The 13,155-nt window shown below is 42.3% G+C and overlaps 1 protein-coding gene across 1 annotated transcript in view; it reads left to right on the top strand.

Annotated features, from left to right (window-relative positions):
• Nucleotides 1-7,622: 7,622 nt before the first annotated feature.
• The window catches only part of IL21 (interleukin 21), a gene marked incomplete at both ends in the record, with an annotated part of 45,806 nt that continues 40,273 nt past the window's right edge, over nucleotides 7,623-13,155 (top strand). The window contains 3 exons of the mRNA XM_081076481.1: nucleotides 7,623-7,769; nucleotides 7,879-7,914; nucleotides 12,504-12,659. Coding sequence (XP_080932607.1) covers nucleotides 7,623-7,769; nucleotides 7,879-7,914; nucleotides 12,504-12,659 — 339 coding nt within the window. The remainder of the gene's footprint in view (nucleotides 7,770-7,878; nucleotides 7,915-12,503; nucleotides 12,660-13,155) is intronic.

The raw sequence follows: 13,155 nt of genomic DNA, 5'->3' as shown, positions 1-13,155 counted from the left end.
GAAGGATGCCTGGCACGGAGAATGTGCCCAGTAAATGTTAACTTGGGCCAACCCAAGAGTGGGCTCGCCAGCCTGTGGGCCTGTGGTGGCGTCCTTAGCGGGGGCGGGACATGGAGTTCTGGAAACAGAGGGCTCCTTCAGTCACTTGAAACTTCTTTTTTCCCAGCCGGTAAACCTTTCTTCCAAACGAAATCTTATACAGGATCCGATGTGTAAAACAGATAAAAGAGGATTTTGTCTGATTAAAGCGGGGTGTGAGGTAGGGAGGTGGCACAAAGCTCTGCCTACCTTCCCGCCGCCACCCACCCACCTGCAGGACAGCCCATCCAAGGAGCCCTTTCAGGGTGGCAATGTCACTTTGTTGTGATAGTTAAGATAATGAATCCCCTAAAACTCTTACAGGTGTTTGTCCGTCCATTACTTCAAACCTTGTCAAATTTCACCTTATTGAATTGTCACCTCACTGGTGGCATTTCACCAAATGTCACCTCTTAGCATTATTTAGCACCTAATATGGGTGCGGCACAGAACACACTTCCAATGTACTTTTCTCACTTTCTTCCACCTTGACCCCTGAAGCCCTTTCAATCTGTCACATGTGACCGAGACCATCCTTTCATCTCAAGCAAGCCATGCCATGACCCTCCTCAGATGTAGTTTAATGCTCTCAGAGGACAGAACATGAAGGATGTCCAACGTTGTTCCACACAAAGCTTTCTGTCATCAAGGACTTCTTATTCTAATATCTTTTTCTTGAAAACCTCTGAGCTCTCTCTCAGGACACCTCCACTGAATAATACGGAAACATACACTTATCCAACAACCTTCTCTTCCGGATTATCCACAGAAAACTTAGCAGATAAAGAAAATGAATGAAAATAAAAATACTCTATTCAGTATCCCACACAAAATTGTTCAGTGAGTTTCCTCCATGGTGGTCCTCGCTGGGTGTGGTGTGTGTGTGTGTGTGTGTGTGTGTGTGCACACTTAGGCTTGGTACGTGTTACATGCAAAGTACGAACTACATGGAGGTGTCCACGGAAGTCCATGGCTGTGGCTTCTCAGAGGGCTTTGACCCTGAAAGTAAGTACCACACATAGAGAATTCTAAAACAGCTCCTACGAAATTTGGAAAGTGAACACAGGATATTGTCAGATAATCTCTTCACCAGATGCCAAGCAAACCTTGTCCTTTCTTTTTACAGTTCTCCCTGACTCACTGCTCCATAAATTAGGAAAAAGGCAAAGAATTGTTTATTTTTCTGTAAAAGGATCATTTACTTATAAGAGGGAAAACAATATCCCCTAAGTTCAAATACCAAAGGTCATTTAAGAGATACTCTCTGTTCCTTAGAATCATTGTTCAATTCAATTACTTTAAACTAATATTTAGACACTAGAAAACCTTCTTTAATAAAACAATTGCAATTGAAATATATTTCTGAACAAGAAACAAACAAACTGGAATGGAAGAACACAAAACTAGAGAGAGGGAAGAACTCTGGAGTAAATGAGCAACAAAAGGAAAAGGGGAAATAGAGACATCCGGAAAGAAGGTGAGGATGAGGCAAGGGGGCGGGGGGGTGGACCCTCTGAACTCTTCTGGTGTGTGGGGTCATTGTTCTCGACGGTTACTGTCGACTTTCAGCTGCTGTAATCCATACACTTCTAAGGTCTCCCTTCTAAATGTTGGCCTGAACACAAGCGCGTTCAAACAATTCTATGAACATGGAGGTGAAGGTCAGGGTGGTTGTGAGGCCTGGGTCAAAATCAACTCCAGGGCCTGAGGACCCGTCTGTAGTGCCATCCGAGTTTCCAGCTGATACATATACAGACGGCAGAAGAAGCGAGACCTGAAATGACTGAACGGTGGCTATCCAAAAGCCCTGAGCCATCCATTTCTTAATGTCATGAAGATTTAATTTTGGTTTGCTCTCTTTATAAGCATGTTTCTTTTGTCTTCCTCTGTACTGACTTCCTCTCCGTGTCTATTTTTAAGTTCTGGGAGCCGAAGATGAATGTTCTCATGTTCTCATTACCATAAGAAGGCTTGAAAAACATGGCAAACAAACAATACGATTAAACAAATGTAAATAAGTAATCACATTTTGGCCATTAAATTGTCAAGACAGCTGCTTTCCTGATTGACTTCGTCTATGCTATTCAAGATACATGATGTTTTTCTAAATGGATACCCAGAAGGATGAACAAGTGGGTCCTAGAGCAAATTAAGCCTGAAACATCCCTGGAGGCAAAATGACAAAACTGAAGCCGTCCTACTTTGGGCATCATGAGAAAGCGGGTTCTTTGGGAAAGACAATATTGCTGGGAAAATAGCAGGCAGCAGGAAAGAGGAAGACCAGCTAGGAGATGGATGGACTCCGTAAAAGAGCCCTAGGCTGAGTGTGCAGGGGCTGAGCAGGGCTGTTGGGGACAGGGCACTGTGGACGTCACTCACTCAGAGGGTCGGCCGGAGTCGGAGCCCACTCAATGGCATGTGACTCACATTCAAGACCCAAACGTTTGCAAGACTTTGCTCACTTCTTTCTCCCGTCTTTTATGCATATAAAAGGCCAGAAAATTATTAGCAACTCTTACACTGGACCAGGTTGTCACTGGGTAAAATAAATGAAAGATAATTAGATATTCCAACCTTGATTGGCAGCTGATTATTTAATTAACCCAGACAACATGTACATTTACATTCTGGATACCATCAGGAATAATTTTTCCAAAGGACTCCCAGTGTACCCCAAATTCACGTGTTGGAAACATCATCACTGTGATCTAGTCCCTTGATGGCGTCTCCAGAGCTGCACAGGCTATTCTGTGACGACCCAGTGGCACTGGCACTGGAGACAGTTTCCTTTTGTGGAGACAAATGGTCCAGCTCTGCAGGCAGTCGCCCAATTGCTTCTGTGTGTTACTTAACTATTCTGTGCCTTGGTTTCCTCATAGGTGAGGGGGAAAATCATAGTACTACTTTTCACGTTGCTGCTTTAAATGCAATAATGTCTGTAAAGCACTTAGCCATGTAAGTGTTCACTCTGCTGTTAACATTACTAACTTTTTGATTGGTCCAAGATCTTTTCCCAGAAAGAGGGACCCCATGCCCCTTTATTAGCAGCAGAAGTATCTCTCAGGTGTAGTTGGTTTTCAGCTTTAAGACTAATTTTAGGGCAGCCTTTGAGCATTGAGCAAATCTCACAGAGCCTGTATTTCCCTGTCCTCCACTTTGTCAGTCTGTCGCTTTCATTTATAGAGCTGCAATGCACACTGTACACAGAGAATCCATAGTTAAAGAATTCAAGTACAATTCAGCACTAAAGCTGTAGCGAACACAACTGACGGCTGATGGCTCACATGCTGTTTCAGCGTTCTGTAGTGACTTGTCCCCCAGCCCCCGAGTGTGGAATAAGATTGTATTTATTAGGTTGGCGCAAAAGTAATAACAGTTTTTGAAATTATTTTTAAGCTTTTAAACCACAATTGCTTTTGCACCAACCTAATATATGGATATAATAATCCTACGTCATATCCAACCTTGTTCAACACAAATGGTGTTCAAGGGGCCCGTGAATCCATCAATGCGAGATCCATTCTCTGTACACATGTTCAACCATATATGTACGTATGAGTATTTCTCAAGAAGTGTGTAGCTAGTCTTGTGATGAATTAACGCAAATTCATTTAAAAGCTCTCCTTAAGTTATAATTACCGCTTGGCATTAGAATTCCTCAAGAAGGAAGAACGACACTAAATTAGTTTCTACCTTTTGTTATGGGAGATGAGACATTTCTGATATTACACAGCAGTTCCTGCCAGAAAACATAAAATCCTCAGATACAATAACATAAATACTTAAAATCCCTGAGTGGTGAAAGACATATCGTTCATAGAAAAAGAGCCTTTATGAATAAGTAAGAAAACACAATAGATGGGCAAGGAATATGAATACGAACAGCTCTGTTCGCAGAAAAAGAAATACACTGATAATACGGATGTGAAAATATGCCAATCTTAACTATTGATCAAAGGAAGACAAACCAACGATAAAATACTCTTTTTTGCTTTAGCATACTGGCAAATATTTAAAATATTCTGAATATGAAGTATTTATGCGGGTGGAGTTGGAGAGGAAATTCTCTGTTGGTGGAAGCATAAACTGGTAGGACATGTTGGAGAGCAACTGGCAGTTTCTATCAAATTTTTAAATTTCCCTTAGGAAGTCAAAGGTGGGATATGCATCTAAAGGGAATATATTTCAAATATCCTTAAAGATATAGATGTTCACTGCAGCATGGTTTGTAGGGGATAAAAAAATGGCACAATCTAAGTGTCTATCCGTGGGCTCTGAATGGATGAGTTCCAGTACGGCCCTACAATGGAATATTACTCCAGCTAATAAGTGCAATAGCCCGCGTGTGAATACTATATGGATGGATCGCTGTCCCTCACACATTGGTGAAAAAGGAAAGCTGTAGAACACGTATGGTAAGGTTACATTTTTATGTAAATAAAAAAGCCCAAATTTTTCTATGTCTATATCTCTATGTCTTTTTCTATACATCTTTATCTCTGTATATAACTACATTTTCTTCAATATCTACATATCTATACCTATCCTTCTATATTGTTCTATGTACATAGGAAAATAATTGAGATTATACATAGTAAATTCTCAAGAATGCCCTCAGGGAGTGAAAATTAGGGGAGGAAAGGGAGTAATTCTATATTTGGTTTTTCACTTTATACACTGGTGGAGGCTGGTGGAATCTATGTTCTTGGAATTCTTTGTTTTATGACACCTACCTACGTATTACTTTTGTAAATACGAAGATAAAAAGTAGTGATTTTCCAAAAATGCCCCTCATTCTTAAAGCAGAATGAGGATGGTATTCAGCCTGCAGACGCCTCTGTCGGAGACCCGCTCCATCCTGGGGGGCACAGAGAGGAAAGAGGGTCCTACCAATGAGAAAGTGAGGGCAGTGTGGGGAGGGTGGCAGCAAAGGTTATGGCAGCATGTCTTTATTTTCAGGACCATGTGTTGGGGGCTGCAGGGCCACAACTGGGGCTGTTTATAGGCGTCACCCAGGGACGGAGATGGGTGCAGCCTTGAGTCCAGAGAGAACAGGATTTCTGTGATCAGGGATACTGGACAGGAGGCTAGAGGAGGCTGGTGGAATTGTCCCTTCTTGTGCTATGAGGTCAGTGTGGAACCTGGTTGGAGACAGTGCACCTTTCCATTGTTTTTCTCCATCCTGCTCAGGATGGAGGCCTTCTGCTCTCCAGCCTCATCGATGGGTGTGACGGTTGCCTAGAAACAAGCCACCTGTCTGCATACCTTTGGTATGTGGGAGTGGCACATGTTATAATAATTCACTACCACTCTAAACACTAGAGGCTGCTCGTCCCAGGATTTGCCATGCAGAATGTCTATTTCTACCCAAAGGGCCAGAGCGAGTGAAAGCAAAAATGGAGCATATGACACAGAGTGGGATTGGGAAGTGGAGGTCTTTGGGGTGCCATCGTTCAGCCCACCACATCAGTGGTGATACTCAATGTGTGACTTAAGGCAACGGATCTGACTCACAGAAAGGCTCAGGCATAAAGCTGGGGCAGAGCCTCGGAGACAGCCAGCGCGCTGGCCGATGGGCGGTGAGAGGGCTGGGGTCTCTCAGGCATGGGGAGGTGCCAGGGCCGGGAGAAGTGCTTCTCGCTAAGGAGTACGACAGCCTTTGGACCCTTCCGCAAGCAGCACAGCCACAGCGTGTGTTTCGGCTGAGCACCCGCCTGGCCATGCTCTTCCTCCCACGATGAGTTTGGCTCCTCTAGGTGTCTGTAAGTTCTCCCCTTCACCCTCGTCCATGCCCAGCACACACACCTCTTGGGAATTTACCGTGTGCTGCTGCCTTTTAGCCCCTTTACTTGGAACGTCTATTAAGCCTCACCACAACCGGAGGATTAGATTCTATACTTATCTTCCTTTTGCAAGATCATACCCAGGGTCATATGTGCTGTTACTTGTCAGGGCCTGGACTTGAACTAAAGAACTTTGATTTAGGAATTGAGCTCTTAAACCCCATGGTGTCTTCAAAGAGACTCACATCTTTTTAGGCAGATAAGGAAGACGTACGAAGCTGATGCAGGCAACGGGGAGGTGCCAGGTGGCAACCACTAGGACCTACGCATTTCAGAGGTTTACACAGAACCCTCCCCTATAGAACTTCATGGTTAAAGGGAGGATTTCTTGATCACAGAGTAAGAAGTCTTATCTATTCTGTTAGCTGAGTACTCTTGAACAGATATTCTGCAATAGAAAGATCACAGTCAACCTTCAAAGCAAATCAAACTCTAATTTATCTCGGCTACATAACATTCTTGAACAAAGGATGGCTGTAAACACGTAATGAAATAGAGAAATAAATAAAATCTAGAGTCAACAGTTTTATTTGTAAGTCCTAACCGGTTGCAGCACAAAACTACCTCTGGCTAGAACATTATATTCAACTTTCTCAAACAGGTAAAGTGTAGAAGGGACAGGAGAAGCAGCGAGGGCGGGATGAAAAAATCACTTCTGGACTTTCAGTGTTTTATGAACCTCTACCTGGTCATTTAGAACTGTTGTTTATACCCAGAAGAAATAATATCTAATAGAAATAACTAACACTATATAAAGAGAAAAAGATATCATTTATGGGTATTTTTAATTTTGCTGCTCGAAAAAAAAATTGGTTTAGATTTTTAATTCATTTCATTGAAGCATTATATAGAGAAGCTGGATATTAAAGAGTTTTTTTTTTTTTTTTATGAAGGTTGAGTGAAATCTTGATTGGGGGAGGGGGTGGGATTAATTTCTGTTGAGTCCCCGGGAATCATTTATTGTATGTATACATCAGATTGTTAAGTAAAATGTTAGAAACCAAGATTAATGCTACTTAAAGATGCTTTGGGCAAGAGTTGGAAGCAAATTCCACTTTAAACCGTCTAACCTGATTAAGAACCTAAAATATTCTTGCTAATTTGGAAAATACCCCTGATATTTAAAATTTCCTAAAAGGTAGCTCTCCTCCTACCTTCAGGGTGGAATACTGGATGATTTCAGTCAAAAGGCATAGCTATTACCATAGAAAAAGTCCTGCAAGAAAGCGCTGCGGCCACTTTACTCATTATTGAAGTGCCTTATGACTGTCAGAGGGAGCAGGTAAGGTGGTAGGGGACGCACAGAGAGCGAGATCAAAGTGTTTTTGTTTACTTCTTTGAAGTCTTGTAGTACCTACTGTTTACCATGCACACTTTTTGATTCATGCTGAAAATTGGAATTCACCCATCTCTCTTTTTCCTGTCTAAGTTGCCGATGGAGCACATTTCGTTGACTCCATCGATCCCTGCCCCCACGCATTAGCACATGCACACGTATACCTAGCCAGTGGAAAAGAAAACACAGTTACTCACATTCATCCACTTTACAAAGATTTCCAGGCTGCGATGGGAGGGCTTTACCTCTCCCTGAAGGATGAATAAATAGGTAGCTTTACTGACAACCTATTCACAGTGCAACTGAAGTGGGACCTGAGACCCGGGCCCCGCTCTCCTGCACGTAGGAGACCCCATCTTGGCAACATGGAGAGGATAGTCCTCTGGCTCGTGGTCATCTTCTCGGGGACAGTGGCCCATAAGTCAAGCCTCCAAAGGCCAGATCGCTTCTTGATCAGAATGCGTCAACTCATACATGTTGTCGATCAGCTGAGCAACCATGTGAACGACTTGGTAAGGCCACACTCGTCATAACAAAGTTTAAGTAATATTCTTCAACTAGTATAAAAATGAGCTTTTTGACTTGTAAAAAGAACTCAGAACTAATTTTCTTTTGCTCTAGGACCCTGAATTTCTGCCAGCTCCAGAAGATGTAAAGGTAAGACCAGCTGAATTTGTTTGTGAAGATATCTTTGATATGTTTTAAAATCCAATTAAGAAAGGTATTAACATGATTATTTAGGAATATATTTAATTTCAATGAATTTGGAGATTTAATAATTGATAAAATAGTTCTTTCTATTTTGGTCAAATATTCATTACTTTACCAACATGCCAACCAATAAAACACTACATACCTTATAAAATATACTTTTATCTTCAAATATCTCTACGAGTACTCCCAAGTAGTGCTGTTGAGACAGAAAAACAAAACTAGAAAATATATCTATGCTCTGGGCAGTTTCTGAACAATGAACAATGAGCAACTAATTACATTGCCAGAGTCCCTGGGTATGAAATTCTTGAGGCTTCCTTATAAACGTACCTAAGAAATATAGACACATACCATAAGAAGCAGAATTCATCTTTTAATAACAGAAAGAAAAAGAGAGAGAGAGAGAGAGAGAGAGAGAGAGAGAGAGAGAGAGAGAGAGAGAGAGAGAGAGGAAGGAAGGAAAGAAAAAAAGAAAGGAAGAAAGAACAGATTACAGGACCAGCCAGAGGAACGGGTGTGGATCTGTAGAAAGGCTGACCTGTAGAAAATTCCATATACCTTGGCCTCAGGGAGTCTCGTCTTTGGCCTTTGGTGAGGTCTTTTGAAAGGACCATTTTCAACAAGTCATCCCTTTCTCTTAAGCCATTTAAATCCATGAGGTTCTGGGAAGAACAGGCTGCTGATCTTTTCCTTACTAACTTTCATCTAGTCTTCAGGTTTGGTACCTCGGGGATATAAACACAACTGGGGAAATGTTTCCACAGTCACAACCTTAACTGCATAAATTAGAGTAATTATAAAAGTGCTACCAGTAATTAGGACGCTACAAAGGGTGAGACTTATGAAGATACATTGCAAAGAAAACAATTATTGTAAATGACTATGTGTAAAAGTGAAGAAAGTGAATGAGTCACACTATTGCTTTTCTCTAAAACACTCTCTAGCTCTGAACAGAACCACTCTCATTTACTGGGCCCGTTTCTACCAAGCAGCATCTAAAATGAAAGTCGCACATTCAGTTTATGGGAAAGACTTTTCCAATAAGTAAGAATATTTCTTAATTGATGTCCTAGTTACCAAAACATGCATTTTTCAGCATCTCATGCACATTGTTTAACTGCTATGGTTAGAGTTCTTTCTGGAGTTTTCGAGCCGCAGTGCCTGTCTTACAAAACAATAAGAAAGATGCCTTATTTTCTAGCTTGAGTTGATCTAGTGGGTACTTCCTTTATAAGCTTTGTTAAAGAGAGATATTTTTTATCTTACATCATAATGCAAGGATTTTTGTCTCAGGGACACTGTATTCATCTGGTAATCTGATCAGGCAGTATTGGCTGTGAGTAGTGGTGTAACTAAGGTCGTTAAAGCTATGCTGTCAGGCAAATTCAGGAAGGAAGAAAATAGTGCAAGACCACAGCAGTGTTCTAGCAAATGCTTCAGAGCCTGCCACCCAAGTGGGCCTATAAGAGACTTCAAAAGATTAAAAAGTTTAATGGAAATAAATTCATTGAAATTCTGCAGATAAACGTTGAGCCTTCTCTAGAAACCTATCTAAGAAATATAGACACATATCATAAGAAGCAGAATTCACCTTTTAATAACTAGAAAGGAAGGAAGAGAGAGAGAGAGAGAGAGAGAGAGAGAGAGAGAGAGAGAGAGAGAGAGAGAGAGAGAAAGAAAGAAAGAAAGAAAGAAAGAAAGAAAGAAAGAAAGAAAGAAAGAAAGAAAGAAAGAAAGAAAGAAAGAAAGAAAGAAAGATCTAAGATCTCTGATTGACCTTGTCAGGCATCTTTCTTTCTCTTTCTAATCACGTAACCAGTGGCCCCGGAGTTGTGATGATTTTGCTCCCCACCACCTGCCTCCTGAGAATATCTGTCAGTGTCTGGAGAAATTTTTGGTTTCTATAGTTGTATGTATGGGGATGATTTCTATTGGCATCTAGTAGGTAGAGGCCAGGGACATTATTAGACATTCTAGAATGCACAGAACAGCCCTGGCAACAAAGACTTATCAAGCCCCAAATGTCAGCAGCACTGCTGCTGAGAAAACCTGATTTAAGTCTAGTTTGTGAGTGGGACAAAGGTTATTTTGTCCAATTAGCAAGACTTCCCAGTGTGAATGGCCAGGGCTTTCTTTGGGGAAAAAAAAAGAAAAAAAAGTAAGTAGGTTAAAAATAAGCTGTGAGGAGGCAAATATTTTCAAATATTCAATTGCAACAACAAAGTCTTGTGTGCCTCTTTGCCAAAGCAGCGCTTGACTGTTCTCTGACTAAAAAGAGGAGTGGCTTGTTACTCTTGCTTTTAACTCCCTGACTGCTCCCTCTGTTCTGCAAAACTCATGTAGGACAGGTAAGTCCCCATGTTTTCATGTGTTAAAGGCTGAAGGGAACAGAGCCTCACCCTTAGCGTCTGCTGTCACCAAAGCACAGCGCAGGAAAGCCATGCTTATGTTTCCAGATCGTGCTCCACAAGAACTGGGGGTCATCTGGTAAACCCCCGGGTGCCGGCACCTGTGGCTGCCTGGACCAAGGTCAGTCTCTCCACTGTCCTTCTCAGCACATCCTTCCTGCAGTTAGTGGGCAGCTCCTCTGCCTCTCTGAGGCGTCCTCTGCTGTGCATGCAAAGTCGAATGCAGCGCTTCTGTGTCCTGCCCACACACTGCCAGGGACAGCGCTGCTTGCAGACAGCACAGGGCAGAACACTGTGGTCTATCGGGACAGGAAGGGCGAGTGGGCATGAGCATCGGTGCCCAGCTGCCAGTCAGTGGCTCCTGGAGAGGCTTTCTCGGGAGTAACAGCTGTCATCACTGGTCTTGACCACTCCTGGCAATATTGTCTCAAGGGAGTTTGTTCGGTAGGGCCCCTCTACTTCTTCGGAACCTAATTTTCTTTCAACACACCCATGTAAATGTTAACTCAGCAAAATGGGCCTCTGTGAGAAATGCTGGTTTCTCAGATCAGCACGGATGAAGCAGTTAGCGTTTTCAGTTTCAGCTGGAAAATTTACCTCTTTAAATATGAATATTATTTTTTCCAGTAAGTTAAGCCGGTTGTGGTCAAAAAGAAGAGAAAAGAAAAAACTTCAACAAACATGAACATGTGGTTTTCAAGGAAAAAAAAAAGTGCTATAATGAACATTCATAAATAGTTTCTATTAAATAAGCATTTTGGCAAACATATGGAAAGGATACTACCTTGCCCGAATGACAGGCAAGCTGCTGTGATAGAAGGAAACCAGATAAGCTAGTTCTCGGCTTGTGGCTGTGTATGCAAAGCGAGCCTGAGGGGGTTGTGTCTGACAGATGCGTGTTATTCATCAACATTCAAATTGGGCAAGCCGATGGGTTGGAAAATGCAAAGCAGGCCAGATGCTATTTTCAGCTGATTGTCCATGAGAAGACTTAGGTCATACTGCTCTGGATGGGATAGCCCTTGGAGGACCTGAGAGAGACTGAGGTTTTTGGTTACAGAGCAGTGGCTTCCACGCACATTAGTGAAATGAAGACATGGCAACTCTTTCGGGGGTGAGGGGAGCAGGGATAGCATCATATGCACACACTTGCCGAAAGTAAAGTGACTTGGATACACATTCTTAGATCAGCATTAAAAGGTTTGCAACAAGTCAGTATAAATTTTGTTCTTCTAAAAAGTTCCATTTCATTTTCAGTTCAATTTCTAAAATTTTGACTTATTCACTAGTCACTAGTTATTAGACTAAACCAAGAGACGCATTTTGGATCCTTGTTCTGTCCACTTCTCCATGCTCTGAGAATTCTCTCCATTCTTTACTGTCTAAGGAAAGGTCTTTTGTCCCATTGGCTGGGAGGAAGTTCTGTTCCTCTGCTTGATTCAGGCAGAAGCCTACCCTACCTGACCTAAGAGTGTGACTAGCATTTTAGAAAAGTCACGTGTGGTCCACGGCAAGGGTATTGAATCTTACATGAGGACGATGCCATCAGAGGTAGGCACTCACTTCCTTTCCCCAAGGGGAAGGCGTTAACTCATTTACTTCATTTGTGGGCTCCACACATACGGATGCAGCATTCAGTAGCAACAAGACACTATGCCAGGTGTACAGGATAAGCTGCTGCTGTTAGCTACCTCCATGGGCATCGTAGAGGGAAGCAAAAAACAAATGAAAAAGATTCTTAATCAGGCTACAACATACGGCACTCCACGCTGCCACCAGTCACAGTGCAACTTTTAGAGCCTCCTAATTCAGAAAATGTGTCCTAAAACCGAGCTAACTCTCCCTTACAACACACGCAGGTCCTGCCCACCTCCCAGACCCCAGAATGGCGTTAGGAATACACAACTGTGGGAAGTGAGGCTTCTTCCTCTTGTTCTCTCTCCTAGCACAGGGGGCGTCTCCTCTCCTGCCCAACGGTTAAGTAAGTAGAACACGAGGTCATTCCTCACTTGTCTGCTGACATGAATGTTACCAAAGACACTGTCATAGAAATAGAGGATTGGGAAGGTCATTTTTACTTTCTGAGTAACTCCTGTTAACGTGTACAAATTATTTCTCTTTCAGAGACACTGTGAACGGTCGGCTTTTTCATGTTTTCAGAAGGTCCAACTAAAGTCAGCAAATACAGGAGACAATGAGAAGAAAATCAACGTATTAACTAAGCAGCTGATGAGGAAACTACCTCCCACAAATGCGGGGAGAAGACAGAAACAGAGACTAGTAAGATTGTCATTTGTTGTCTACTTTATTTGTACTGATTAACTATATCTAACACACACACACACACACACACACACACACACACTCTGAGGCCAGAGCCTCAGTGTCTTTCTTCCACCTGGAATAAGTGAATGCAGCTTGCCAAGGTGAGGGAGTCAGTATGTAGAGAATCCACTGCGACTTAGGACTTCAAAACATTTTCCTCTCATTATATACCTGGTGTTCTTATTCGTGGAAGCTAGATCCTAGTTTTCCCACGAGAGATGACGCAGCCTACAAGAGACCAAGACAAACCTCAAACTTCACCTTCCTCCCATAGAGAGCATGACTGTCCTGGGCATTTGCAGAGTTAGTGCCATATTTAAATAGGTAGACCCCATTATTTGCTGGGGAATTTCAATAATCTCTAGTTTGGGGGGCCCTGAGAGCATCTTGTATATCTCTTCTTTTGGTAACTTGGGAGCAAGGCTGATACTCTCAGTGCTGATACAAGCAT

Source organism: Rhinolophus hipposideros (assembly GCF_964194185.1).
Source record: "Rhinolophus hipposideros genome assembly, chromosome: 16".
Taxonomy (NCBI): Eukaryota; Metazoa; Chordata; class Mammalia; order Chiroptera; family Rhinolophidae; genus Rhinolophus; species Rhinolophus hipposideros.
Note: the sequence above shows the minus strand (reverse complement) of the source record. Positions and strands in the feature narration are given on the sequence as shown.